Source organism: Quercus lobata, chromosome 3 (genome assembly GCF_001633185.2).
Source record: "Quercus lobata isolate SW786 chromosome 3, ValleyOak3.0 Primary Assembly, whole genome shotgun sequence".
In the NCBI taxonomy this organism is placed as follows: Eukaryota; Viridiplantae; Streptophyta; class Magnoliopsida; order Fagales; family Fagaceae; genus Quercus; species Quercus lobata.
In genome coordinates, this window is record NC_044906.1 from 7,463,840 (window position 1) to 7,491,355 (window position 27,516).

Here is a 27,516-nt window from a genome sequence, read left to right on the forward strand (position 1 = left end):
GGAAAACCAACCTTTCTATTCTTAGTGATTTGTCAATGTGCTTTTGAGGATCCTTATCTTCTCTAAGACTACATAGTTTCCCTCATAGACAATTTTTAAACTTATGAGCCTAAGTTGCTTGTATTTTATGTAATTGAATTAATACTTGCGGTTTATAAGACATTTTGCCAAAAAGGTAGGATACACCCCAAACACCACCCATAGCCCTAAAATGGTCACGTCATCGGCAATTGACCAATGTCCCAACACCTAAACATACACACACACACCAACAACCAGCTCAAATGTTGTTCAAGACGCAAACATACTATAAATAAAATAGAGAAAAAACTCACCTTAGGCTTATTAACAGCATCAAGATTGGTAGGTTCAACGAAGAATTTAGAAGAATTGAAATCTAACTTTAATGAATGTGACAACACTTAATTGTTTTGGTCAGTTTGGACGTACGAAACAACAATCCAAATAAGCTTATAAGCAAAAGGAAACAAAATAAATAAAAGTTCTGTAAATGACACTAATGGATTGTTGTAATAAAGCATTTGATTTGATAATAAAGAAGTCAGGCTCAACCCAACAGGAGAATATATATATAAAAATTAAAACTACATTTGTGCTTAATATGCACAATTACGATGTCTGTTGAAATTACACTGGGCACACTGATAAAACAACTCTGTGCAAGTATGACCACAATGGTTACATTTAAGGTGGTCTTTGGTTTCCTCAATGAAAGTAAGGGGGTGTGGGTGAAAGGAAAATTCATATGCACTTCCAAACTTGATAGTTGGGTATTTCCCAAGAATACATTTGGGATGTATAGGATAATCGCAATTTACACAATAGTAGAACCAATGTTTTGGGTTACATTCTTCTTCACAAATATCACAATAATATTCACGGGGGTCATCTTCAGCAGTATAAGAAAGAGTGAAGAGATGCTCCTGTTGTTTGTACCTTGTGGTTTGTCGTAGTGTAGCACATTTGAAGTCCAAAGCAAATTCATAAGTGGTACAACGGAATATTGGGTAAATTTTAGAATCACAACAACTACAATTCTGTTGATACATGTCGATAAGCCCTATTTGTTGTCTGTTTTCATTGTTGTTCTGTTCTAGGTCCTTCTAAATGTTCCTTTTTGAAGTTATTTATTTATTTATTTAAAAAGTGTGCCTTATCCAGATAAAAAAGTTAATATATATGAGAGCTAAGCAATTGTAAATTATATGAATGGACGGCACCAGCTATCACATTTTCAATAGCCGATGGAGAACATAACAAGAACAAAACAAGCTGTATTTATTAATTCACTATTCAGAGAGAGCCATGCAACCAATCCATGTATTTATATATTACATGAAACGGCCCATAATCATCAAAAAACAAAAATCTTGTATTCTACTTTTAGTCTCATCTATTTGCCTTTGCTTTGCTGAAAAAATGTTCTCTTTTTTTCTTCTACCCTCTTTGCCAACTTTTGGATAGGTCAAGCACGTGAGATCCAAATCTCATATCAGAGCTTAGACCCAGTAAACTCCACAAAAAAATTATGGATAAATTTTCACTTTTATTGATATGTGGAATATATATTTAATGGAAAATGCTAAAGTTATTATAACTTTACTATATAACCTTTATAAATTAATATAGACAAAATTTTACAAATTAATATAGTAAAGTACATATGATTGTTGAACTTAAAAAATATAATAAATAAATGTGTGAATTACTTTTGATAAATGATAAAATATCAGTTTATAAAATTTAAGCGAAAAAACCATTTTAGTCTGTACAACTTGAGATCATAGTCAATTTGATTCTTACATTTTGGTGACAGTCAATTTAGTTTTAGTCATTTTCAACTTGCCCTCAATTGGGTCTTTATTGTCAAATCACTAATGGAAAATGTCTACATGTCTAATGGTGTGTATTCACCGGAGGTCAAGTGAAGAACACTCCGAAGCAGGGGATGACAAGAGGATATGGAATAGGCTATGGAAGCTACCCATCCCTCCTAAGGTGCGTAACTTTGTGTGGAGGGCTTGCTTGGACATCCTACCAACCCGAGCAACCTCTGCCGAAGGAAGGTTCACATGGACCCTAACAGTGCCCCTTAGCACGAAATATCTGGGCACTTGTTCGCGGAAAGCTCCAGAAGTGTGTTTCCTCAGCTTAGCCCGGACCTTGGTGGAGAAATTGAGTAAGAAGGATATCGAGACGTGGGGCAATGGTGGCATGGTCAATTTGGAACGCACGAAACCGGGTCCAGTTTGAAGCAAGTTAAGCAACTCAAACTCCGCCGCATGCTATTCTTAAGGGAGCAGTCTCGTTTTTGGATGAGTACCAGCGCCTGGCTCGAAGCATGGCACGTTGTTGAGCTCATGCATGGGCTGCCTGCTCTTTAGGAGGCCCATTGTACAACTTATTTTGAAGTTAATATACATCTATCTTTCGTCAAAAAAAATGGTGTCATTTTAGCATGTCTAATGTTGATGTGTTTAAATCTAAGTATCCACGTTAGCCCTTAGATGGCCAAAAAAAAGCCACATCAACCTTTTAAAATATTTTTCTTTCGTTATATTTTTACCAATTATATCCTTTTTTTTTTTTCTTTTTCTTTTTTTCGTTTAATTTTCTTATCAATTCTTGGTAACCATTCAAATTTTCACCCAAACAGTCCAACACAACCATTATTAAATCCAGATCCCCCACACCAATCCGACACCACCAACAATTGCAGATCCAGCACTACCAAACTAAATAATCACAGGATATTATTACAATCTTCTCGTTCTTTCTTATCTTCCTTACTAATCCAATTAAGGCATACCTAAATTCAAAATCAACAAACGTTGAGAACAGAATGTCATAAAGAACCAACTTCTTCTATGAGTTAAAAAAGCGATTTAAAATGCATTTACAACCTAGGATTTCAATTTCCATAGCCACAAAATGACTAATACATAAACATTAGAACATATTCGTGAGCCCAAGAAGGAGAGCCACTGCTAGCAATCCAAGTAACCCACGCAGTTCTTCAAGATTCCCAGCCTCAACTTGTACCAATCCAAAAAATACATTTTCATTTTGTGCTGAATATATGTATTCATTTATTGCGTGTAGTATATTTATTATCTTCTCTTCAAAATGATCTATCTAGCCCAGATTTCTCTATTCCAAGATTTTTGTATTTTTTATGGATTTATTATTATAATTTTTGGTGCTAATGGTTTGCCTTTTTCATTATTATTTTTTTAATTTTATTTTTTTAAAATGCTGATGTGACTTTTTTTGTCATCTAAGCGTTGACGTGGACACTTAAATTTAGACACGTTAGTATTAGACATGCCAATAATGCACACTATTAGTCACATATGTACTTTCCGTTAGTGATTTAATGATATGGACTAAATTAAATGCAAGTTAAAAATAATTGGGATCAAATCGGCTGCTACCAAAATATAAAAACTAAATTGATTGTAACCCCAAAATATAAGAACTAAAATAGTGTTTTTGCGTAAAATTTATGTAAAAAAAGTTATAGTATCCATATAAAATTCATATTTTATTCCCAAAAGCCATCAACCTTGAAGGTGACAAAAGCTAGCAAGATGTCTGTAAATGAGGTAAACTAAGCTAAAATATCTTCTTTGTGATTGGGTTTTAAAATAGGGTCTTGTTAATGGATGCCATTATGGCATTTGTTAATTTATAAGAAAATTTTGACAATACTTTTATGGAAAATATAAAAAGCTGTCAAAATATCAAAAAATTTTTTTTTTTTCCTTTTCTCATAAAAAGCTTCCAAAATTATTTCTTAAACATGTCCTTACGACATTCATCAACTTTTCCCCTTAATATAATATATTGAGACAACATTTAACTTAAAAGTTTAGTCTATAGTTCCTAAAAAAAAAAAAAAAAAAAAGAGTTTATTCTATGAGTTTAGGTCCAAATATATTATATTATTTTTTAAAGTTATTATTATTATTATTTTTTCAAATAGAACTTCTAATCACATATGTATAGTCAACACGTAGATTGTTGTTAACCCACCTCTATCCACCCTTGCTTTACAGAGCTTCTGTTTGTCATGAGAAGTCAGTCTTAAGATTGGCTTCCGATGATGCAATTTGATCACTTGTCCCATGTTTACCTGCAATAACACAACGGAACCTTTTTAAGAGGTGCTGGTGTTTGCATACCTCTCCAGGTTCATGGTGGTGCTCTATATTTGTACAATTGTACTCCCACTAGAGATTGCATTATCTCAAGAATTTTGGAATTCTATCCCGTGTCATTTGTCCCCTTTAATTTCGAAGTTATCTCCAAGATTGTAGGGTCGAGGTCATATATTTTGTTGTTCGTAGGTGGACATGAATGACATTTTATATAACTGGAGAATTGACTTAGGCCGTTGCTCGATTCAAAATTGGTCCTTGACGGTTAGGTTGTGAGTTGTGTCATCATGCAGGCTCAACTGCCAATGGGTTAAAGAATGTGAATTGTTGATTAGATATTAAATTGCCTCTAAAAAATTTCTCTATGCTTACAAAATCTTAGATGATAAGAGATTAATAGCTATTTTCTTCGCTAAAAAAAAAAAAAATTAAATGTTATATAAACTATATATTAAAAAAAGTGAATTTAGTGATTAAAAAGTAAACTACATCCGACTGATTAATATGAAAATTGAAAAACGTGTTAAGGATAATTAAATTATGTAATCTAATGGTGTGATTTTGAATATATTACACCAATGAAAAGTGACTCATATAACATAACAATATGTTACACCAAATATAATTTACTAAAAATGAAAGAAAGAGAGAGAAACCCAATATCAATAGGTAAAAATACTATTTTGATCTCTACATTTTGAGTTCATAGTCAATTTGGTTATTACATTTTGATAGTATTCAATTTGATCTATATTTATAAGTTATTAACGAAAAATACCTACATGGTAAACGGTGTGTATATACATTTAGCACAATTAATGTTTACGTGGCTATTAAAATAATGATAATTTTTTTTATTGGTATGAGAAAATGCCACATCAGCATTTTAAATGGAAAAATCAATTTATCAATTAAAAAAGAAAAATGAAAAAGAATAAGAGACCTTTAAATTCCAGATCTGTGAACACAGATCTTGAACATAAAACTCAAAAGAACATAAACCCATAAAATCAATCTCCACAAAGATAGGGATGGTTTCAGCCAATTAAATGTGTTCAGAAGCCTCATTTGTCCCAAAGTCGTTCTCCACACGCCTATTAGAACCTCTTTGGGGCCGAATTGGAGAGAGAGAGAGATGATCCTATTACATATGCTAGGGAACAGTACAAAGACAAAATTTCTTTGCTTGATCAACTCCTCAACACTACAGATCCAAATCAGCTTGATTATATTATCACAACACCAACAAGTTCCATCAGCACATTCCATTGCATGTTGTTGAACCCAATTTCATGTATCATTGAAGGTGTTATGGTTCAACCTCCGTGTTGCCAGATCTGGAATTCAAAGTCAGTTTTTTTTTTTTTTTTGGAGACAAAGGTAAGCGAAATATTATTAAGAAAAACCAAAACTAAAAAAACAACATAAGTTCAAGGCAAATCCAAATGGAAAACATCTTCCACATTCTCAGGCAGAGATTCTACCCATACATCAGTATTTACAGATAAAACTGCTTTTTTAGCTAAACAATGAGCTAACCTATTCCCCTCACGCCGAACATGCTAAAACAAACAGCTCCTCAACGTTTCTCCAATTCGCTTCAAAGTTGGTGTTTTTTTTAATCTCTTTAAAATTGACAAATTAATTTTTCTATATTAAAATGCTGATGTGACATTTTATAATGTCAATAAAAAAATTTATCATTATTTTAATAACCACGTAAGCATCACGTAAACATTTTCCAATAATGAATTTAGTGGTAAGAATTAAATTAACTGCAAATTGAAAGTAATAAGAACTAAATTAACTATTACCAAAATATAGAAATTAAATTAACTATAATTTCAAAATATAGAGATTAAAATAATATTTTCACAAAAAAAATTATGACAATTGACATTTGACAAGATAAGACAAAAAAAAAAAAAAAAGGTTAAAATACAAAACTGACCCTCTAACTTTCTTTAGATTTTATTTTAGTCATTTAACTTTACTTTCGTTCATTTCAGTCCTCTAAGTTTCAGATTTATTCAATTAAGGCATTTTCGTTAACTTTTGTTAAAATTTTTTGGAAAAAAAAATCCGGAAAATATTTTTCAATCATTAATTGAATTTTTTCAATTTAAAAAATTTGAAGAAAAATTTATAAATTTGGAAAATTAACCATAACATATAACAAAAGTTGATGGAAAAATCTTAATTGAATAAACTTGAAAGTTAGAAGACTGAAATGAACAAAAACAAAGTTAGAGGACTGAAATGAAATCTGAAAAAATTTAGAGGATTAGTTTTGTATTTTTTTTAAAAAAATAAATAAATAGAAGCAATAGTAAATGACACATTGGTGTAGGGAGAGTACTTGGCAAAATTAATTAAATATTACAGGAATACTATGTCACGTATATCAATGCTTGCGACATTTTCACAATAAGTGTTATGAGTGACACTATCATAAAACCAAAGAGTCAGAGTTTAAACTTTAAAAGCCAAAACATGCGTTTCAATTTTTTCCATGTATTCCCCAGTGTCTTGTTCAATCTCTTTACTCCACAACACATTATTTCACTTACCACTGATCTCATCTCAGTTATTCTCTCTCTCTCTGTATCTAACTTTTAAAGTCTTTCAAGCTGTTATATTTCTATCCATTTCACAGATAGCCAGTCAGCTTTGTTATCGCTATGCGAGGCCAAGAAAGTCCGGTGTGAGGAGGAGAAAAACTGCTGATCGACTGTGTTTCTAGGCAACAAATGGACTGGGCATTTTTATTTTTGGGCCAATTTAATTTTTTGGGTTTTTTTTATAATACGTTAAATTTTTTGGGGCTTTTTTCAAAAGAGTTCAATTTTTTTTGGGGGGCTTTTAAAGACGAGTTCAAAATTTGAGAGCCAATTATAAATGTTTTTAGTATAAATTCTACACTGTGAGAGGCCAAATTCAAAAATTTGAGGGGGACCAGCGAGTATGTTATAATTGAAATTAAGAAAATTAGTTGCTGTGAAATTTTTTTTAAAGGCTAAGGAAAGCTACGGCCCCTAGCTTCGCATGTAATCGAGCTACTGGACTCTTGGCCAAAAGAGTAATTAACTTATTATTGTTGGTCCAACCTGACTATTCCCATAACTATGAACATCACGTAGAAGAGCTTGGATGAAATTTTAAATAAAAAATGGCTATAAAATGTGAAGCAGGACAAACTTTTATCAGATTTTGCTAGCTTGTGGATGGGGAGGTCTTACACAATATTTAATGAGCTATTCCTTCTTCAAAAAAAAAAAAAAAAAATTAACGAGCTATATTGTGTAATACCTATCAAATATTATATTCAAAGAGTAAAGGAAAAAACCTAGTCCACTAAAGAAAGGTCATCAAAATTATGAAGACAAATCAGGAAACAGAGAAATTTCATCCTAATGACTCGGCATTTTCCTTGGAGTTTCTCTTCAATTCCTTCATCTAATACACGCGTGTTGCACCTGGTTGAGAGCCAGACCAAAAAATAAAATGATGTACAGAGATCAAATTTGTGGACCAGGTTTCTCATCCTTTAGGGCCTTAGGGGTGAGGTTTTCCATGCTGGTCCTATTTCTTTTGATTGCATCATGGCTCCAACATATATCAGCAAGTTGACTTTTGTTTTAATGGCATGCATGGCTCATTGACCAAATCAGACCACCAAACTTAGATCATTTAGGGTAAATTTTCCCACAAAATATAAAATCTACTAATTTAGAATTGTATAGAACCCTAAAGCTTTCATTTTAGATGGTTAGAGCTCTGATAGTGGTGACAATGTGATGAAATTTTTGTTCATTTCAAGCATTTTTTTTTTGTTTGCTAAATAGAAAAGGGAGTTTCTGGTGTGGGCTCATCGACCCTACGTCACGTGACTGTAATGGGTAATACTATATGTATCACACGGGTCTTATTGGGGTTATCACTCGAATTGCTTCTTTCTAGGTGTTGGGACAAGGACTCCTACCATCAAGTCATACCCCATTTAATTTCATTTCAAGCATTCTATTATTGCGCATCAGGATAAGATGTATGAGAAATTGTGCTATAATGTTTTAAAATACTAAGGAAAAACATGTTGATGAGATTTATAGGCATTGACAAAATGAAATTTTTTTATACTTTGGAAAATCATTTTTCTTTTATTTTAACAAAATATGATAGATATTGAGAATTTCAAAATGATTTTTCATTAAGCTACAACTCCAATGTCATTTTAAAAGAGAGCAAACAAAATTGATATTGATAACATAAAGTTGTTCATTGGAGGATATTTATAAGCAAGCCTAGCTAACCCTATTCTAATCTTAGTACGACAAGCCGATTAGGTTACTTAAATTGCAAGTATAAGTCTACTTAGGCTTAAGCTTTGCTTGATGCAGGACAATATCAAAGAGGAAGATAAAAGAACAAATTCAAAATATAAACCAAAGAACCAACACTTTAGTTTTCTTGGAATTAGCACCAAGCAGGAAAACTAAGGAATCTACACCAAAGTTGTCAGGAATCAGCACCCTAACAGCTTGGAAATTCCCTATAAATATTAAATGTCATTAATCAACCATCTAATTTTTTTTTAAATCCAACTGTATCGTTACTTATATAGCTTCTAGAAATAAAGTTCATGTACCATAAATTTCTCAACTGATAATAATCTAAAAAACTAATCCCTATATGAATACAAAGTGAAATGAAACTCTAAATCAATCCAATTACAAAAGATGGCCAATCCCATAAGATGTGTTGCCCGCAACATCACTCCTTATAAATGTAACATTGGGCCTTAATAGAACTAAAAAAAAGTTTGAAGCATTGACAAGAGAATGAGCTGGTGCAAACAGTGATTGGTGAGGTGTAGATAAATGTTCTTTTTTATTTATTTTAAATTTATATATAATTCAATAGTTATAACAATGAGAGAGAGAGGATTCAAATCCTGATTTACTTTAGAAAAGAGAGTAGACAAGAACTCTAAACTAAAATGCTCTTGGCTTTGATACATGTTAATTTGGCATAAACAAGTAAAGAAATTTATTCTAAAAAGGTCTCTTTGCCATTTTTTGAAAATCCATGTTTCAGTGTTTGATTCTTGTTAGCTGCTCTTGGTTGTAGCTATGGTTTTTGTTTCCTGCTGACATTAAACCTAACTTTATCCCACATAAGTTGTAATATGGCAACCATTTTATTCAATGACTTTACTCTTGGTGACATATTTGTGTCTCCAAATGCTATATCAAGCATAGAAGACTTGAATATTAATAATTTAGGATAAAGCTGAGCTAAGGAGGCAAGACAGGCTCATAAATTTAACTGAGTTGTTTTGAGACATCAATTATTGTTGGCCTATATTCTGCTGTATTAGAGATGCAACTCATGCCAAGCATTGCATAATCAAGAAATTGTTTCTGGTTGATTCTTTCTGCCAGCAATGTCTTGTCTACAATTCTAATCAATAGATTTTGTTCAACAGAGGACTTCACTCAATCTGGTTGAAGGGCTTCATCATTACAGCAAGAAATGCCAAACCTCCTTCCAGCCAAAAGCTCAAATAGAAACAAACCAAAACTACACACATCAGCCGTTTCAGTTAAATAGCCTGTAACCACATTCTCAGGTGCAGCATAACCTATTCTGCCACATATGGCATCTTCTACGTTGACCATCTAGAATAGACATTGAGAGTGAAAAATCAATCAACTTAGCAACATTGTTCTCATCCAATTTGAATTTGGAGGAATTAATATCTCTATGGATGATGGGCCTGGAAAATGCGGTAGGGAGATATGCTACTGCATTAGCCATGTCCCTTGCAATCCTTATCTGAAACTTCCATGGTATTGGCTTAAAGTGGTCTCTATGAGTTACATATATACAGTTGGAGAGAATGCTGTGACCTGCAAATTCATACACTAGAGTTGGATTTTTAGTCTCCAAGGCTCCAAGCAGCAACCAGAGAGCCTTAGAACATTGTTGAAGAATGCCTTCAACTGCAATGTCTTTACTAACAAAATATTTTTTCATCTCTAAACTTCTTGACTGAGATTAAATGACCTTCCAGATAACCCTTGTAAAACTCAAAAACAACATCCTGCAGAAAACATCGGCGTTGGTCATATTTGTTTGTTGCTCTTCTAAGCTCTTTGGCAAAGAGGATACAGATTGGATTGCTTTTTCCATTGCAAAACGCAAGAAGCTCCTCTAATAGTAGTTTCCATCTTTCATAAATGACGTCTCCTCTTTTGCTTTCCTCTTCATTTTCAAACATAAACTCATCTTGTCCACCAAACACTTGGATTATAAATTGGAATATTGATATACACACATAACATGTTAAGATAAGACGAGAAGAGGCTATAATCTGTTTCTAAGCAAAGAAACTTAAGGATATTGATCAATCTTTGCTTAGAGATCAAGGTCATGCCCAATTTAGATTTTGAACTCGGTTGCACCCTGCCACTATGTCAAAAATGAATTACAAGAATTTGAAGCATATTATACTGTAAGAAATTAAAAACAAAAAATGTTCTATGACCATTCTCATAACTTATGATCTGAATCTTTGAGTAATTCTGGACATCATACGACGGTTTGGACCAATTAGGTCATTATGGTTCATTTGCTAGATCAACAGATGTTTGTACCATTTTAAAAGGAGGTATCCATTTCTTTTAATGGGATGCTGCTGCATCACATTAAAACACAGGCCATTTCATTTTTACTTGGTGAGAAACTAAATGAAACTTTTAACACTTTGCTGTTACCATCTCTCTCACTCTCTTCCTTTTTTTCCCCCCTAAAAAGTAAAAAGTCAATTCTTTTTTCGCAGCACAGGGCTAAATTAGCTGAGTTTTTCACACACAACAAGGGAAAACCAAACATTGCTGGTATTAAAGGGTCCAGCTTGTCCCTATTTGAAATTAATATGAATATTTTTTTTATAATGTTCTGGGTCATATCCACTATGCATCATCATCTTCATATTCATCTTAACTCCAATTCCTTTATTTTTCTTTAAATTTTTAATTACCGAGGGACCTATGGAGGGAGTGCTATACAAATTGGTGTGCCCTTTTCCAAGTTTGCCTTCGAAAATTGTACTGAAAGTGGATCGCTGAGCCCAATATTTTGTTAATGTCTTCGTTTATTTTTGGATCTATTTTCTGGGGTTTGGTTTTCTTTATCAGTGTAAAAAGCACATCTTTTTCCCAAGGGAGATATCAAAGTTGTGCAATTTCATGTGCTGCCAAGAGTGACGCTTAACAGTGTTCTTGAGGGAAAAAACTTTTAATCGCATAATAAGTTATAGGTGATGTGGCAGCATCCCATTAAAAGAAATGGATATCTCCTGTTAAAGTGCTACTGGAGGTAAACCCGACCCAGTTTATACCACCTTAAGGAATTTCCCACGAACACCTTGTTGATTGAATTTCTGAAAAATGTTTATGATAATTACTTCATTTAAAGATTATACAAAGGTGCTAATTTGTTGAGACATGAATCTATGGGGTTTTGAAGTTGAAATATGGGCCTAGATTCGCCTCAAAACATACTTAATTAAATAGCAGCAAATCAGTAGGACTATGAACACATAATTTTGACTAAGATCACAAGTATTAAAACAGCATGATCCAAGAACATAAATCTCAAAATATCATGATCTAATAACACAAATCTAGAAACTCAATCCCACTTCATAGGCATGGAGGCATATATAATAATTGAAAACTAACTAAAGGGTTCCAAAGAGAATGTACCTTCTTGTACCCAGAGAGAGAGATGCAGCTATAACATATGAAGCTCCAGAATTTGGTAGCTTGTGGATATGGAGTCTTACTCTTATCCACTTGACAATATCATGAGCTCTATTATATAGTACCTATCAAAAAAAATAGTTTCAAAGAGTCAAGGCGAGGGCTTACTAGTAAAATTATAATGACAAGGCAGGAAACTTATGGTAAATTTCATCATAATGACTTGTCTGTTTCCTTGGAGTTGGACTTTCTCTTCAACAAACTTGTGTGCCGGACAGGTTGAGAACCAAACCCAAACAAAAGGTAAAAGAAAATAGTTTTTGAAGAGATCAAATTTGTGGACCAACTTTCTAATAATCTTTTAGTTGAAGGTGAGGTTTTCAATGTTGGTCCTGTTTCTCTCAATTGCATGGCTTCAACAATTAGAAATGTAATATCATAATATTGACTTCGTGTACTTTTTTTTAATTGCATGGAAGTTCTTGCAACTTTCTATTACTAGTATTGCTCTTTCACAGTTAAACTTGGATAATTTAGCTTAGATTTGTCCACAAAATATAAAATCTATTAATTTAAATAGAACCCTAATAGTTTTTTTTTTTTTTTAGACCTAAGACTCCAAAGAGTAGGGCTAAAAATGTAGCAAATGAAACTTTGTGGATTAAATTGTGACATGGCCAAACCACAAGGGGTAAATTGGAATTTACCCAAGAAATTATTTTGGATTTCTGTGAAAGCATCCTATGTGGATTAATATTATAGAAAATTGGATGGTTTATATTTGAGGGATCATTTCCCAGTCCAAGTTGGATTTTACCAAGTGCTTCTATGTCATATTAAGATTTGAGACCTATCTGGACCTCCTATTGTGTAATTTGTTCACAATCTCTATGACTGTTTTGTTCTGCTATATCAACTGTCCTTCAAGTCTAATTGTTTGATTATTAACTCTCACCATCTTCTTCTTTGGGACTTGGGCTGGACTGAGAGATCATATTGTTGGGATTGTTAGTTTTAGAATTATTTTTTTGGTTTTATTGGGCAGATCTGCTCAACTGGTGAATATTACCACACCATCTTAACAATATATAATCTTGTGATTGGGTACCATGAATCAGGGAATGAGAAACCACGATGAACATAAAATGCACCCCCCCCCCCCCCCCCTCTTCAGCAGTATTTTGAAGGACCACTTATGTATTTTCTATTGAGTTGCCAATGGAATCCAACTAAGTTTCTAACTTTTAACTGCATGTTCAATCATAATAAGGCTGCCAATATCTACAACAGCATTCTTGGTGACATTTTCATATCTCCACATGCAAATTTAAAACACAAAGGTGTAATTTAATTCAATGACATAGTTGCAACTTGGAACATTTGTTTTATTGCGGACCCTGAACAATGATGAATTTGAATGAATATGAGCTAACAAGGATGTGATATAGACCGATCAATTTGCAAAAGTTGTTTTTCCACATCAATCATTATTGTTAGCAGCTAAACTCGTTAGGAATGTGGGTGAGGGCATAACCGTCAATGATGAGTTGCAGGAGTTAGACCCAAAGAGAATAGGAATACTGTCAATTTTGCAGCCCAATCCACTTATGCTGCAATTCAAGATTGGATAATTCTCTAAGAATATCAACAGGGGAGTGGAGGCTCTTATGAAACAAATATCTACAAATAGTTGGCTCAATTGGGGATAACAATACTGCATTCTTTCACTGAGCTGTTAAAATAAGAAATGCTAAAAACTCAATACTTTGTCGGAAAAAATGATCAGGGGAATAGGATGGAATAGGTAATGAATCCTTAGCAGGTAAAACAATTAGTTGTGGGGTACTATTATCAGAATCTGTTAGGCACCTCTAAGGGGCATATGGCTCAGGAAATATGGGGAGACTTTCAACAGGTTCTCCAGCTTCAAGTTTGGAGATCCAGCATTCTATGTTTTCTTTGGATGGAGAAAGGCCTCAGGCCTTGACAGGTTCACAGCTTGTTTTTTCAAAAAAGCTTGGCCTATTATCCGTTCAGATGTAGTCCATGCCATCCAATCATTCTTCAAGTAGGTTACTTGGAAAGGTGAATGCAACAATTATTACTCTTGTCCCTAAAGTGAGCAATCCTTCGAGCATGGGGGATTATATACCAGTTTCTTATTGCAATATCATTTATAAGTGCATCACAAAGAATTTGATTGACAGACTTAAATCATGCTTGAATGATATTATTAGCCCCTAAAATTGTTAAGAACTACCATAGAGAAAAAGGCCAAGGCAGGTGTACCATCAAGGGTGGTTTATTTTTCAATGCCTTCAGGTTGTGGGTTTTCTCTCAAGATATGTTAATTGGGTGAGGGAGTGTATTATGACTCCTATGTACACTATAGCTTGTCATTTTGAGGAGCCAAAGGGATGAGACAAAGGGAACCATTGTCCCCACATTTGTTTTTGCTAGTAATGGAGTTCCTAAATCCAACTTAGATGCTAAAAGAAAAGGATTCTTCCTTGCAAGGACTTCAACTTCCATCCCAGATGTGAAAATATGCAGCTTATTATTTATTTTGCAAATGACTGAATGATTTTTATGAGAGCTGATCTATACCCAGTCAAGTTAGTGAAAACTGAAAAGTGTTTGGAAGACTTTAAAGTGATTTACAGGTTGTAAATTCATACTCTAAAAGTCAAGTATTTTGTGCAGGAGAATCAACGGGTCTAAAGAACCAGATTTTGGATGCTCTTCAGTTTAAGGAAGTTTATCTCAGTTAGATATCTGGGTAAGCCTCTAGTCCCTAGTAAGCTGAACTATCATGATTGCAAGCCCCTAATTGAAAAAACAAGAAGAAGAATAAATGCTTGGACATGTAAATACCTATCCTTTGCAGGCAGATTGAAGTTATTACAATTATTCTTGTATAGTGTCTTTGGGGAGTGAATGGATGTCGCTTTTTCCTGGGCAATTTAAGATTTATGAAGAAAGAAGGTACACTTCAAACAACTATAAAACGGAGGAGGAGACTTTCATGCACCTATAACATTATTTGTTATTATAAACAAAATAACGTTTAATGGATTACAATCTTAAGTGCGGCCAAAGCTGTGCCAAAGATGACAGCCATTTCTTCAAGCACCCGGTAAGCAAGATACATTCCCTCCACCACATTGGAATAACTGGTTGATCCAATCCACAATACAGACCTTTATAGCAATTGGGTTTTTGATTTTCTAAAAAAAGATCTCCATATTTATGATAAGAATATGTTCTGATTAACTTCTGTAACGACTGCTCTGTGCCTAATTTATAACAATGGCATTAAAAGTTGAACATGTACTGGTTGTGCATAAGCAAGAACATGGACAAACAAAAACACTATATGGAGATTTAACTCCAAAAAAGTGAAAAACTCCCATAAATTAAAACAAATAAATAAAAGAAGATGAAATTTCCTAAAGAATGTAAGAATGTAAGAATGAAGGTACCTGAGAATAAGACGTTGAAAGCATAGCTTCTCTAAATTTCCACCCAGTATATTTAATGAACCCCACTGGACACTAAAAGACTCTCCGCATCTGCACATCCGAGAAAGAAAGAAAGAAAGTGTAACCCAAAAAAGGGGAAAATTGATTCAAATATGACCAAATGGAAATTACAAGAAGGAAGTGGAATGAAATTCAAAATTTGTAAAAATCGATCACTTAAAAACCACAACCTAAGGCTTGGTAACTTACGTACGAGCAAATGAATGTTTCTAAGTGATGCATTTGTACCAATCATACTATAGACTCTGCTCCAAATGAACGCCAGTTGGTTCCTTAACCTCACTCCATCTCACAAAGACTATAAATAATGGTGCAATTATAAAATAAATTAAAGGCTCAAATTCAGATCAAACCAACAGTCAGTCCAAAAATTAGAATTGCCATGGCTAATGATAAGTCTGCATCTACTGATGTCCAAAGTAGTGAACTACAAGATGACATCGCACTAGTAATTGGGAAGAAAACAAATGGGAGCAAGAAAGTGTCCCAACATAAAGAAGTGTAGCATCTAATTGCATGTGTACTTGATTATAACATAGACTAAATACCAAGTTATTACAAAATAAGCTAACACAAGTAACACTGGAAAATGAATGCAGTTTTGAATTTCAAGGAAATTTGATCTCTGTTTTGATAGGAAATGAATGTTTAAAGGTTGGGTGTGAAAAACAAGTGTACAATAAAGTGTGCAAATAGCATTCTTGTGCAATTAGCCAATAGCATAAAGTTTCTAGTACTATATGTGTCAAAAAACTATAGTATCGCTTTTGAAAGTGCTTAATAATAAAGAAAATATATATACCCACTTCATTCAATTTGAAAACTTTAAGTAAAACTAAGCCAATCAATACTAGAAAGCTCAAGAACTTCATCTTTGATTCTCCAATTTCAGGCCTTCTTTGTTACTCTTGACAAACCTGAGTTGAGCCTCCATTCTTAAGCTCTCTATTATTTACAACCTCAATCCAAGTCTCCAGTTTTGGGCCACTATTAGTTACAAAGCTCTTGGTTTCTACTGGCATCCAAGAACCATTCTATTCAGTTTATTCTGCCATTGTGAATTCTTGCAGATTTTGCCCCTGCAAAGATTGAATTCAACATTGTATGTATACCACAAGGCAATGACCAAGCCAGTTTTTAAAATCCTACTAACAACACAATCTTTGGAAGTGTGTAGGCAAATGAAGACCAATGAAGATGCCTGGAACACATTTGTGCAGAATGTAAGTGATATAGTTTGAGTAAGAAATATTTCTATTCTAGCAAGGAAATGATTTGGTTTGCCATTGGTGATTAGGATTGCAGGTAAGTCCATGACAAAAAATAAAATAAAATAAAAAATGATTGCAAGAATGCCAAGTAAGATTCTCATTATGGGAGCATTGAGAAGGACATATGCGTGCCACTAGATTAAGCTATAACACATTGCCAAGTAATAGTCTACAACATTTTTTCTTATATCTTTATCCAATTTTTCTATCTTTGAGTTTTCAATCAAAATCCAACCCATCTTTATCACACTCTTCCACAAAGCTGACCCTGAATTATCCAAGCTATTATAGCATCGAAACTAGAAGGACTCTGCCAATTAGAAATACCTGAGACAAGTATGCACCTTGTTCTCAATTATTCTTGTGTTAATCAACTGCACTAATCAAAACCAAAATAGGCCTTTTCTGTTCTCTCTTCAAAGCATTACATCAACCTTCAAGCGATACTTAACATATCCTATCCTCTGTTTTTATTGTCCATCTAAGACCATTCCATCAAAGATGAACCCATCCTTCTTGTAAGAGCCAACATCTTCACTAGAAATAGATAGTCTATGAGTAGAAGTGATGTGGATTATTCAAGAATTGAAGTCGATTTGCTTTATAAAAAGAAGATATCAATGAACTTCTATGAAATGGTTTCGTGGGATTCGGCCAATTGATCGTGGGATATCATTGAGAAATAGGAATCCGTGTTCTCAAAAGATTTCCTACGATTATTTCTAGTATGGAATGAGTCAATCATCCACCACTTTGGTATCTTATTGAACAAAAATGGTGATATTGTTCCTCCGTTGATCAAGAATTTCAATTTCTGGGAAGTATCATGATCATCCACCCATCACTGTTATGCACCATCTTCAGAGCTCACTAATCAGTAATAAAGTGGAAAAATAAAAGATTACACAAATATATGCAATTCATCATTTGCAACAATAAAAGAAAAGTTGAGTTACACATGTAACAAACCACCAAAGGTTACAGAAATTTCATCATTATAAAATTGTCCACAACTTTTCCCCCCTTTCAGGTTAAAGAAATCAGCTGCCTTCACTTGCTTGTCATAAAAGCCATATACAATTAAAATGAATAAATAGTGCACAATACTTTTAATTCCTTTGTGAATGTTTGACATTTAGTAGAAAATTTTCACAAAATACATGACTTTAATCAATCCCCCCCGCCAAACATACACACCATAATCTAAAGTGTAGTTGTTTAAAGAAATTATAAGATTGAAACTCTTACAATATTAATCAGGTCAACAGATGAGTGAAGGAGTAATTTTTACCTGGATGGTGACATCATACCTCCAATGCTCCTGTGGGTCCACTGCCAAAAGAAATTAATAGCACATAAGGGAAGTAAACAAAAAGAAAATGATTTAATTCATTTAAAAATCAAAGGAAAACCAACCTTTCTAGGTTTGGCTACGTGCTTTTGTATATTCTTATCTTCTTTAAGACTACATAGTTGCCCTCAAAGATTATTTTGAAGGCCATAACATTCCCCTTTATGTAAGACAAATTCTCCATACTTGGAATGTAGCAAAGTTGATATTTTTTGGCATATCATGCATAAGCAAAACAGCATATATCTTTTAGAAGCAAAGACCAGCTTCACATTTTACTAAAAATTGCTTCAAGAAAACTCCATATACCTTCAAAGAATTTTTATTTAGGAATAACTATTTATTATGGTTGCAACAAAATAATAAGCTAATTTACCAAAAACAATGCTGCATTTTTTAACTAATGAGCCTAAGCAGATTGTATATTATGTAACTGTTGCAATTCAAGATTCGAGGTTTCTAAGAAGTTTTGTCAAAAAGTAGGATACACCCCAAACACCACCCATAGCCCTGAAATGGTCACATCATCGGCATAATCGTCTAATTAAATCTCACTATCTTCTTCTTTGGGGCTTGGGCTGGACTGAATCTGATAGAACATATTGTTGGGATTGTTTGTTTTAGAAATTTTTTCGGTTTTATTGGGCAGATATGCTCACTTTTCAGTTTCAAACTGGTGAAGAGTACCGCACCATCTCAGGCATACATAATCTTAAGATTGGGAAACTTGAATCAGGGTATAAAAAACCACCATGAACATAAATGTTTTTTTCCTGCTTCAGCACTATTTCAAAGGGCCACTAATGTATTGCTATTGAGCCGCCAATGGAATCCAACTAAGTTTCTAACCTTTAACTGCATGTTCAATCATAATAACACTGCCAATTTGTATAGTGACATCATTCTCGGTGACAATTTCATACCTCCACCTGCAACTTTAAAATACAAAGGTGTAATATAATTCAATGACACAGTTGCAACTTGGAACATATATTTGTACTCCAAGTATACATTTGTTTTATTGCAAACAGGAAAGAAGATGAATTTGGATGAAAATAAGATAACAGGACGAAAGATAGACCGATCTATTATCAAAAGTGGTTTTGCCACATCAATCATTGCTGTCGGCAAGTAAAATTGATAAGAATGTGGGTGAGGGCATAACTGTCAATTATGAGCTGGAGGAGTTAGACTCAAAGAGAATACTGTGAATTTTGTAGCCCAACCACTAATGCTGCAATTTAAGATTGGAGAATTCTATAAGAGCTTCAGTAGAGGAGTGGAGGCTCTTATGAAACAAACATCTAGAAATAGTTGGCTCAATTATGGGTAACAATACTGCATTCTTTCATCGAGCAGTTAAAAAATAAGATATGCTTAAAGCTCAATACTTTGTTTGAAGGATGATCAGGGGAAAAAGATAACAGATCCTCAACATGTGAAATAATTAGATTTGTTGTAGGTGGAAAAAGTTTGGCCCCAAACATGTTTGGAACCATCTTTTTTCAATCCACTACATGGCAATTAAAGAGACCATCCACGTATAATTTTATTCACATAACTTAGTTAATGAGTCATGTGACTTGTTTAAATAATACAAATGAATAGTCTTATAAATCAAAACGTAGTGGGTTGGAAAAGATAGTTTCAAACATGTTTGGAGTCAAGTTTTGTTCAGAGTAATATTATTAAAATCTGTTAGGCACCTTTGAGGGGCATTTGGCTCAAGAAATATGGTGAGACTTTCAGCAAGTTCTACACTTCCAAATTGCAATAGATCACAAAGAAAAATTTGCAGATGCTAGTTCCAAGTTTGGAGATCCAGTAGACCATGTTTTCTTTGGATGGAGAGAAGGCCCCAGGCCCTGATGGTTTCACAGCTTGTTTTTTTAAAAAAAACTTGGCTTGTTATCCCTTCAGATGTAGTCCATGCCATCCAATCATTCTTCAATTCAGGTAGGTTACTTCAAGAGGTGAATGCAACAATTATGACTCTTGTCCATAAAGTGAGCAACCCTTCAAGTGTGGACCAAGGGGGAATTATAGACCAATTTTTTTTTTTTTTTTGGTTGAAATATAATTTATAAGTGCATCACAAAGAACTTGACTAAGACTTAAAGCATGCTTGAATGATATTATTAGCCCCAACCAAACTGCCATTGTGCCTGGCAAGAATATAGCAAAAAATGTTAATAAGGCCAAGACAGGTGTACCATCAAGGTGGAAATTAGGAAAGCTTATGATTCAGTGGAAAATCTGGAATGGTAGTTTACTTTTCAGTGCCTTCAAAGTTGTGGATTTATTACCACTCCTACATACTATGTGAATCTAAATGGAGGACTAGCGGGTTATTTTCGAGGAGCCAAGGGGATGAGATTGAAGGATCGTTGTCCCCTTATTTGTTTCTACTAGCAATGGAGTTCCTAACTCAGGTGCTAAAAAAAGGATTCTTGGTTGCAAGGAATTCAAATTCCATCCCAGATGTGAGAATATGCAGCTTATTAATCTTTATTTTGAAGACAATTGAATGATTTTCACGAGAGCTGATCTACTCCTAGTTCAGTGAGTGAAAAGCGTTTTGAAGACTTTAATAACAAGAAGAATAAATGCTTGGACATTTTAATACTTATCCTTTGAAGGCAGATTGAAGTAATACAATCAGTCTTATTTAGTGTGTCTTTGGGAGGTGAGTGAGTGGATGTTTCTTTTTTCCAGGTAATTTAACACAAGATTTGTGAAGAAAGAAGCTAAACTGTGCACAACTATAAAACAGGTTTGGAATGACTTGCATGCACCTGTCACATTTTTGTTATTCTAAACAAAATCATGCATAATGGAGTACAATTTTAAGTGCGGCCAAAGCAGTTCCAAAGAAGACAGCCATTTCATCAAACAACAGGTAAGCAATATGCGCATTCCTTCCACCACATTGGAGTAACTAGTGGATCCAAATCACGATACAGACCTTTGCAGCAATTGGGTTTTTGATCTTCTAAGAAAAAGATCTCAATATTTATGACAAGAATATGTTCCAATTAACTTGTGTAACAATTGCAATTTGCCTAAGTTATAACAATGGCATTAAAAGTTGAACTTGTACTGATTGTGTATAAGGAAAAAATTAACAAACAAAAACACAGTATAGAGATTTAATTCCAAAAAGTGAAAAAAACTCAAAACTTAAAGATACATAAATAAAAGAAAATAATATTTCCTAAATAACTTAAATTAAGAGTGTAAGAATAAAAGTACCTGAGAATAAGATGTTGAAATGCTTCTCTAAATTTCCACCCAATATATTAAAATATTGTTAATGAACCCCACTAGAGGATAAAAGACCATCTGCATCCACATATTTGAGAAAAAAAGGAAGAGAGTGTAACTCAAAAGGAGGAAAAATTTATTTGAATATGACTGAAAGGAAATTACAACAATGCTACCTACCAAAAGAAATTACAATAATGTGGAAGAATAAAATTCAAAATTTGTAAAAATGCATCACTAAAAAACCATACCCCAAAGCTTGATAATTTAGGTACAAGCAACATAAAGTTTTAACAATGCTCCCAATGAATGCCAATTGGTTCCTTAACCTCACTCCATCTCTCAAAGACTATAAATAATGGTGCAAAAATAAAATAAAATAAAATAAAATAAAGGCTCAAGTTCAGATCAAACCAACACTCCAGTCCAAAAATTTGAATTGCCATGGCAAATGGTTACTCTACATCTACCAATGTCCAGAGTAGTGACCTACAAGATGACATGGGATAGGAAGCCATTACATGAAGAAGTTCAATTAAACACAAATAATTGGGAAGGAAACAAAAGGGAGGAAGAAAGGGTCCCAACATAAATAAGTGTAGCATCTTATAGCATGTGTACTTGATTATGACAGAGACTACATACCAAATTATTACAAAATGAGTTAACATGAGTAACAAAAGAAAATGAGAATAGTTTTGAATTTCATGGAAATGTGATCACTGTTTTAATATAAAATGAAGGCCTAAAGGTCAAGTGTGAAAACAGGCGTGCAACCAAATGTGCAAATAGCGTTGTTGTGCTAACATTAGCCAATAGCTTAAAGTTTCGAGTATTATATGTCTCAAATAACTATAGTATTGCTTTCAAAAGCGCTTAATAATAATGAAAATATATATACCCACATCATTCAATTTGAAAATTTTAAGTGAAACAAAGCCAAGCAATACTAATAAGCTCACGAGCTTCATCATTGATATTTATGAGCAGGTTTGGTACTCTGGTAATTGAACGGGTATGGAAGTGTAGAAACCAAATTGTTTTTTAGAACAAATCTGTGGTTTATGAGCATGTTTGCAAAAATTTGATAAGAATCTTTCATGAGCATTGCAAACAAAGCAGCCCACTCCTTAGCTAGATGGTCTATGCTTAACTCTATCTTTGAATCTTTTGATTTAGGGAATAGCCCATCTGCTGTTGTAAACGTAACCTTGGAGGAGGCATGTCAGTAAGTTATTGGCAGTCTCATTGCTGTTTTGTTTTTTGCCTGTTTTGGTTTTCAATAAAGTTTTTTCTGTTAAAAAAAAAAAAAATTGACCGTTTAAACAAAAAAGCAATTCTTAGAGGGCGAACTCCCTCAAACCAGTCATTCCACCACCCATTCTTCTCATGGCCACTCAATTTTCCTTAAATCAATATTATTCCAATCTCATATTAGAAAGCTCACTGCAGCATCAAAACTTGAATGACTCTGCTAAGAAGAAAGACTCAAGATAAGTATGGATCTTGTTCTCCATTATTCTTGTCTAAATCAATTAATCAGATCCAGTATAAGATTTCTTTGTTTCTTCAATGCAGTTTGCTTCAAGCAATAGTGAATATACTCTATCCCCTGCTTCTATTGTCCATCTAAATACTCCATCTCAGACCATTCCATCAAAGATAAACCCACCTTTCTTGTAAGTGCCAACATCTTCGCTAGAAATAAACAGTCTATAACCCAACACTGTTACCCACATACAAGGTTATAAAATGAATCCTTGAGTTGCCCTATGATTTCAATTTTATCAGTTTTGACATCTTTAGAGCTCACTAATCAGTTATAAAGTGGTAAACTAAAACATTACAAAAATATATGCAATTCATCATTTGCAACAATAAAAGCAATGTTGAGTTACATATGCAACAAATCATATCAAAGGTTATAAAGAAATTTCACCATTATAGAATTGTTCACAACTTTTTCACCCTTTCAGGTTAAAGAAATCTGTTGCCTCCACATATGCTTGTCGTAAAAAACTGTTTGCAATTCAATGAATAAATAGTGAATAAACAGCGCATAGAATTTCAGACATTTGGAAGAAATTTCACAAAATATATGACTTTAATAAATCTCACTTGTTAGACATATACACCACAATCTAAAGTTTTTTTTTTAGGAAATAAGATTGAAACTCTTACAATATTTCTCAGGCCAACAGATGGGTGAAGAAGCAATTTCTACCTAGATGGTGACATCACTTCTCCAATGCTCCGGTGGGTCCATTGCCAAAAGAAAATTAATAGCACATAACAGAAGTAAACAAAAATAAATTGACTTAATTGATTATAAATTCAGAGGAAGACCATCCTTTCTAGGTTTGGCTACCTACTTTTGTGAATTCTTACATTCTCTAAGACTGCATAGTTGCCCTGACAAACTATTTTGAAGGCCGCAACTTTCCCCTCAATCTAATATGATTTCTTCACACTTGGAATCCGGCAAAGTTAACATTTTTGGCATATCATGTATTATTTAAGCAAAATAGTAGACATCTTTTAGAAGAAAAGTCCAACTTAAAATTTTACTAACAATTACTTCTAGGAAAATTCTATATAACTTTAAAAAAAAATTATTTAGGAATAACTATTAATTATGGTTGCGACAAAATAACAAGCAAATTTACCAAAAACAATGCTGCATTTTAAACTTATGAGCCTAAACTACTTGTATCTTTTGTAATTGATGCAGTTTAAGAAAAGGTTTTTAAGGCGTTTTTTCAAAAAGGTAGGATACACCTCCAAACACCATCCAGAGCCCTAAAATGGTCACATCATCAAGAATTGACCAATGTCCCAACGACTAAACAAACATAATCACCAACAACCAGCTTAAATGTCGTTCAAGAACCCAAACATACTAAAACAAATAGAGAAAAACTCACCTCAAGGTTAGTGCCAACATCCAGATTGGTAGGTTCAATGAAGAATTTAGTAAGTTGCTTGTAGGACTAAAAATTAAATTTTGTAAATGTGACAATACATTAAATGTTATGGCCATTTGAGAGGTTTTTGGCAGCATCATGGTTGTAGGTAGGTTCAATGTAGATTTTAGTAAGTTGTTTCACTTGTTTGTAGAATTGAAATATAAATTAGATAAATGTGAAGACATATTAATTGTTTTGGCCATTTATGTCCTATCTAAACCATGATGCCCAAAAATAGCATTAATAAGAACTACTGCACACCACTAACTCCACTCAAACGCTATGGTAACTTTTATGGAATGGTGAGACAAGTTATATTATATATAACATACTTTCTTTTAAGCAATGTGAGAAAATATGATGGACTAAGTATAGTATAGAATAAAATTAAAACAACATTTGCTTTTTTTATAAACAACAATAGAACAATTATAGTGCACATGGCAATTACATTGGGCACATTGATAGATCAACTCTTTGCAAGAACTATTACATCTATTACATGGAGGGTAGTCTATAATTTCCTCAATGAAAGTAAGGGTGTGTGGGTGATAGTCAAATGTGTTAACACCTCCAAATTGGTGACCATCATATATGTTACTTGAGAATTGGATTTTCCCCAAGAATACATTTGGGATGTACAGGATACTCGCAATATGCACAATAGTAGAACCAATGCTTAGGGTTGCGCTCTTCTTCACAAATATCACAATAATATTCACCGGAGTCATCTTCAGCAGTATAACAGAGAGTGAAGGGATGCTCGTGTTGTTTGTACCTTGCGGTTTGTGGTAGTGTAGCACAATTGAAGTCCAAAGCAAATTCGCAAGTGGTACAACGGAATATTGGGGAAATTTTAGAATCACAACAACTACAATTATGTTTAGATTCTATGCTAGAGAGAAGAAGTTGATGCTTATGACCAGGGTGGGTAAGGATGTCTAAAATTAAACTACATGGAACATTGAGACTAAACCCGCATGGTATACAACTATAATTGAAGCCAGAGCAATCACGATATTTACAGGCATAACACCAAAATGTATTTTTCCAAGTATAAGGTGGCTTGGGGAAAAGGGTGAGTACGTGTTGATGAAGAGGGTGTTCCTTTTTCTTTGGTAATTTAGCACAAGATTCATGTAGAAAGAAGCTACAATTTACACAACTATAAAAGGGAGGGAAAATAGCTTGTACGCACCCGTCGCATTTTTCAATATTTAGTACCTCATCATCCGAAAGCTTTAACTCATGCTCATGACTGAAGTGTTGGATTTCTGAGGCTATTTTAGATCCGTCCTCCCCCACTTTCATATTTTTGACTTTGTAAGCTTCCAAGTCAACAATCTCTGGATCTTCATTCTCCTCCTCTTTAAATTTCAGCAAATTTATGTTCTCCCTATATCTGTAGTCCACAGCACAATCGAGATGGACAACGAAATTGCATTTGGAGCAATAGTAAAACCCAGAGTTTGTGTTCACTTTTTGAGCACAGCGCTGACAAAATCGGAAGTCGGATTGATGGAGTTCAACTTCAAGAGAAGAATGGGTGAGGTGGAGGGGGTGCCTGTGATATTCAACTTTGAGTGTGCGCGGCAAAGAAGCACAAGTATTATGAACGCAATAACTACACAGGGCACACTGATTAGGTATACCTTTGACTTTTTTGGCACAAAGGTCACAAGTGAACGACATCCACTTCCAAAAGGGGGTTAATGGGTGGTGGTGGACTTGAGAAGATTTGATGGTGGGCGGTAAGGAAGCACATGTGGCGTGAAGGTTGAAGTCGCAGCGGTAACAGCGATAAGTGTATTGTCGGCGAGATTCATTGCAGACTTGGCATTTGGTCTTTTGTTTGTCTTCTTCTTCTTGTTCAGGATAATGTGTCTTTTCATCAAAGAGAATGAGAGGATGGATTGGGTGCAAGGGATGGTGCAACCCAAGTGGCAATTCTGCACATGATTTATGATGAACGAATTCCCGCCAAAACAACACACTGCATTCTCGACAAGAGTAGGTAGGGCCATAAACTGATTCTTGGCACCCACAACAAGTAAGTCCAAATTTGTTGTCTTGTTCGAAGAGCAAGGGATGGTTTGAATGGGAAAAATGTAGAAGGTGCTGCTGCTGCTGCTGCGGCTGCTCCATCTTGTTGTTCTATGACATAATCATCAAAATAGTGATGCGTCAGAATTGGTTTCGAATCTATCTAACAACACACCATTTTCTTTAAATTTCCATGTAAAATGACCCATTTTGGAGTTTGGATTTTAATAACAAAAACTGATGATTCAAAGCTTTTGGTTTGGTTTGGGTTCATACCCTTACTTACAGAGCGTATACAGAGGGATTTGGGCGTGAAGAGTTGTTCTATTCGGACCAGATTGTTTAAAAGGCATGGGTTTGGCTCGGGTGGGTATTTTTGTTGGGTGGGTCTTTTCAATTGTGCAATGTTAAAACTGAAAGACATAGACATAGGATTAGGAATTCTATAAATTGATTTTATTATAATAAAAACGTGATTTTTTTACTTGACTAGAAAAATATTATTTCTTTGGATAAATAATAAGAATAATGGCTTTTTTTTTTCTTTTTTTTTTATGTGTCTCTTTCTTTCATTCAATCACTCTTGAATTTTTTTTTTTTTTTTTTTAATGCTCATTCTACCACTCCCTTAATCTTTATAATATTTTGACAAGATTTTGTAGCTTAGTTCAAAAAAGAATGTAAACTATCTTTATGGGACAAAATTTAATAGGGATTAGGTTCTTCTAAAAAAAATAATTTGCTAAATCCACTATTGGAATAATTTTATTTCCTACAATTACCTTCCTTACCAAATATTAGTGTGATCTATTCTTTCTTTCAAATATTATGGTAATTGGGCATTAACAACTCACTAATCTATGAAAAAAATTTTAAGTTTTTTTTTTTTTTTTTTTTTGGGGTATTCTTCAACACAATAAACAACTAATTTTATAGATTTAATAGTAAATGACAACTAATTATTTTAAAATTTTACATGTGATTAACCTATAATAAATATCAAATAAAAAACTTAGAATCAAGAAAATAATGACTTATAAAAAATAAAAAAACAATTAAGAGATATACCTTTCATCATACAACCAAAAAAACATGATATACCTTTTATTATCTCATAATTTAACAATAATAT

At 33.6% G+C, this 27,516-nt stretch overlaps 1 protein-coding gene across 1 annotated transcript; it reads right to left on the reverse strand.

Moving 5' to 3' along the window:
* Positions 1-9,676: 9,676 nt before the first annotated feature.
* Positions 9,677-26,486, reverse strand: LOC115980220. Its single transcript, XM_031102496.1, has 6 exons — positions 24,943-26,486; positions 18,961-19,040; positions 18,071-18,092; positions 15,430-15,519; positions 15,027-15,120; positions 9,677-9,859 (listed from the first exon to the last, which is right to left on the reverse strand). Exons 1-6 carry the CDS (start codon positions 26,484-26,486, stop codon positions 9,677-9,679), a joined length of 2,013 nt encoding a protein of 670 aa, XP_030958356.1.
* Between the last annotated feature and the right edge of the window lie 1,030 nt (positions 26,487-27,516).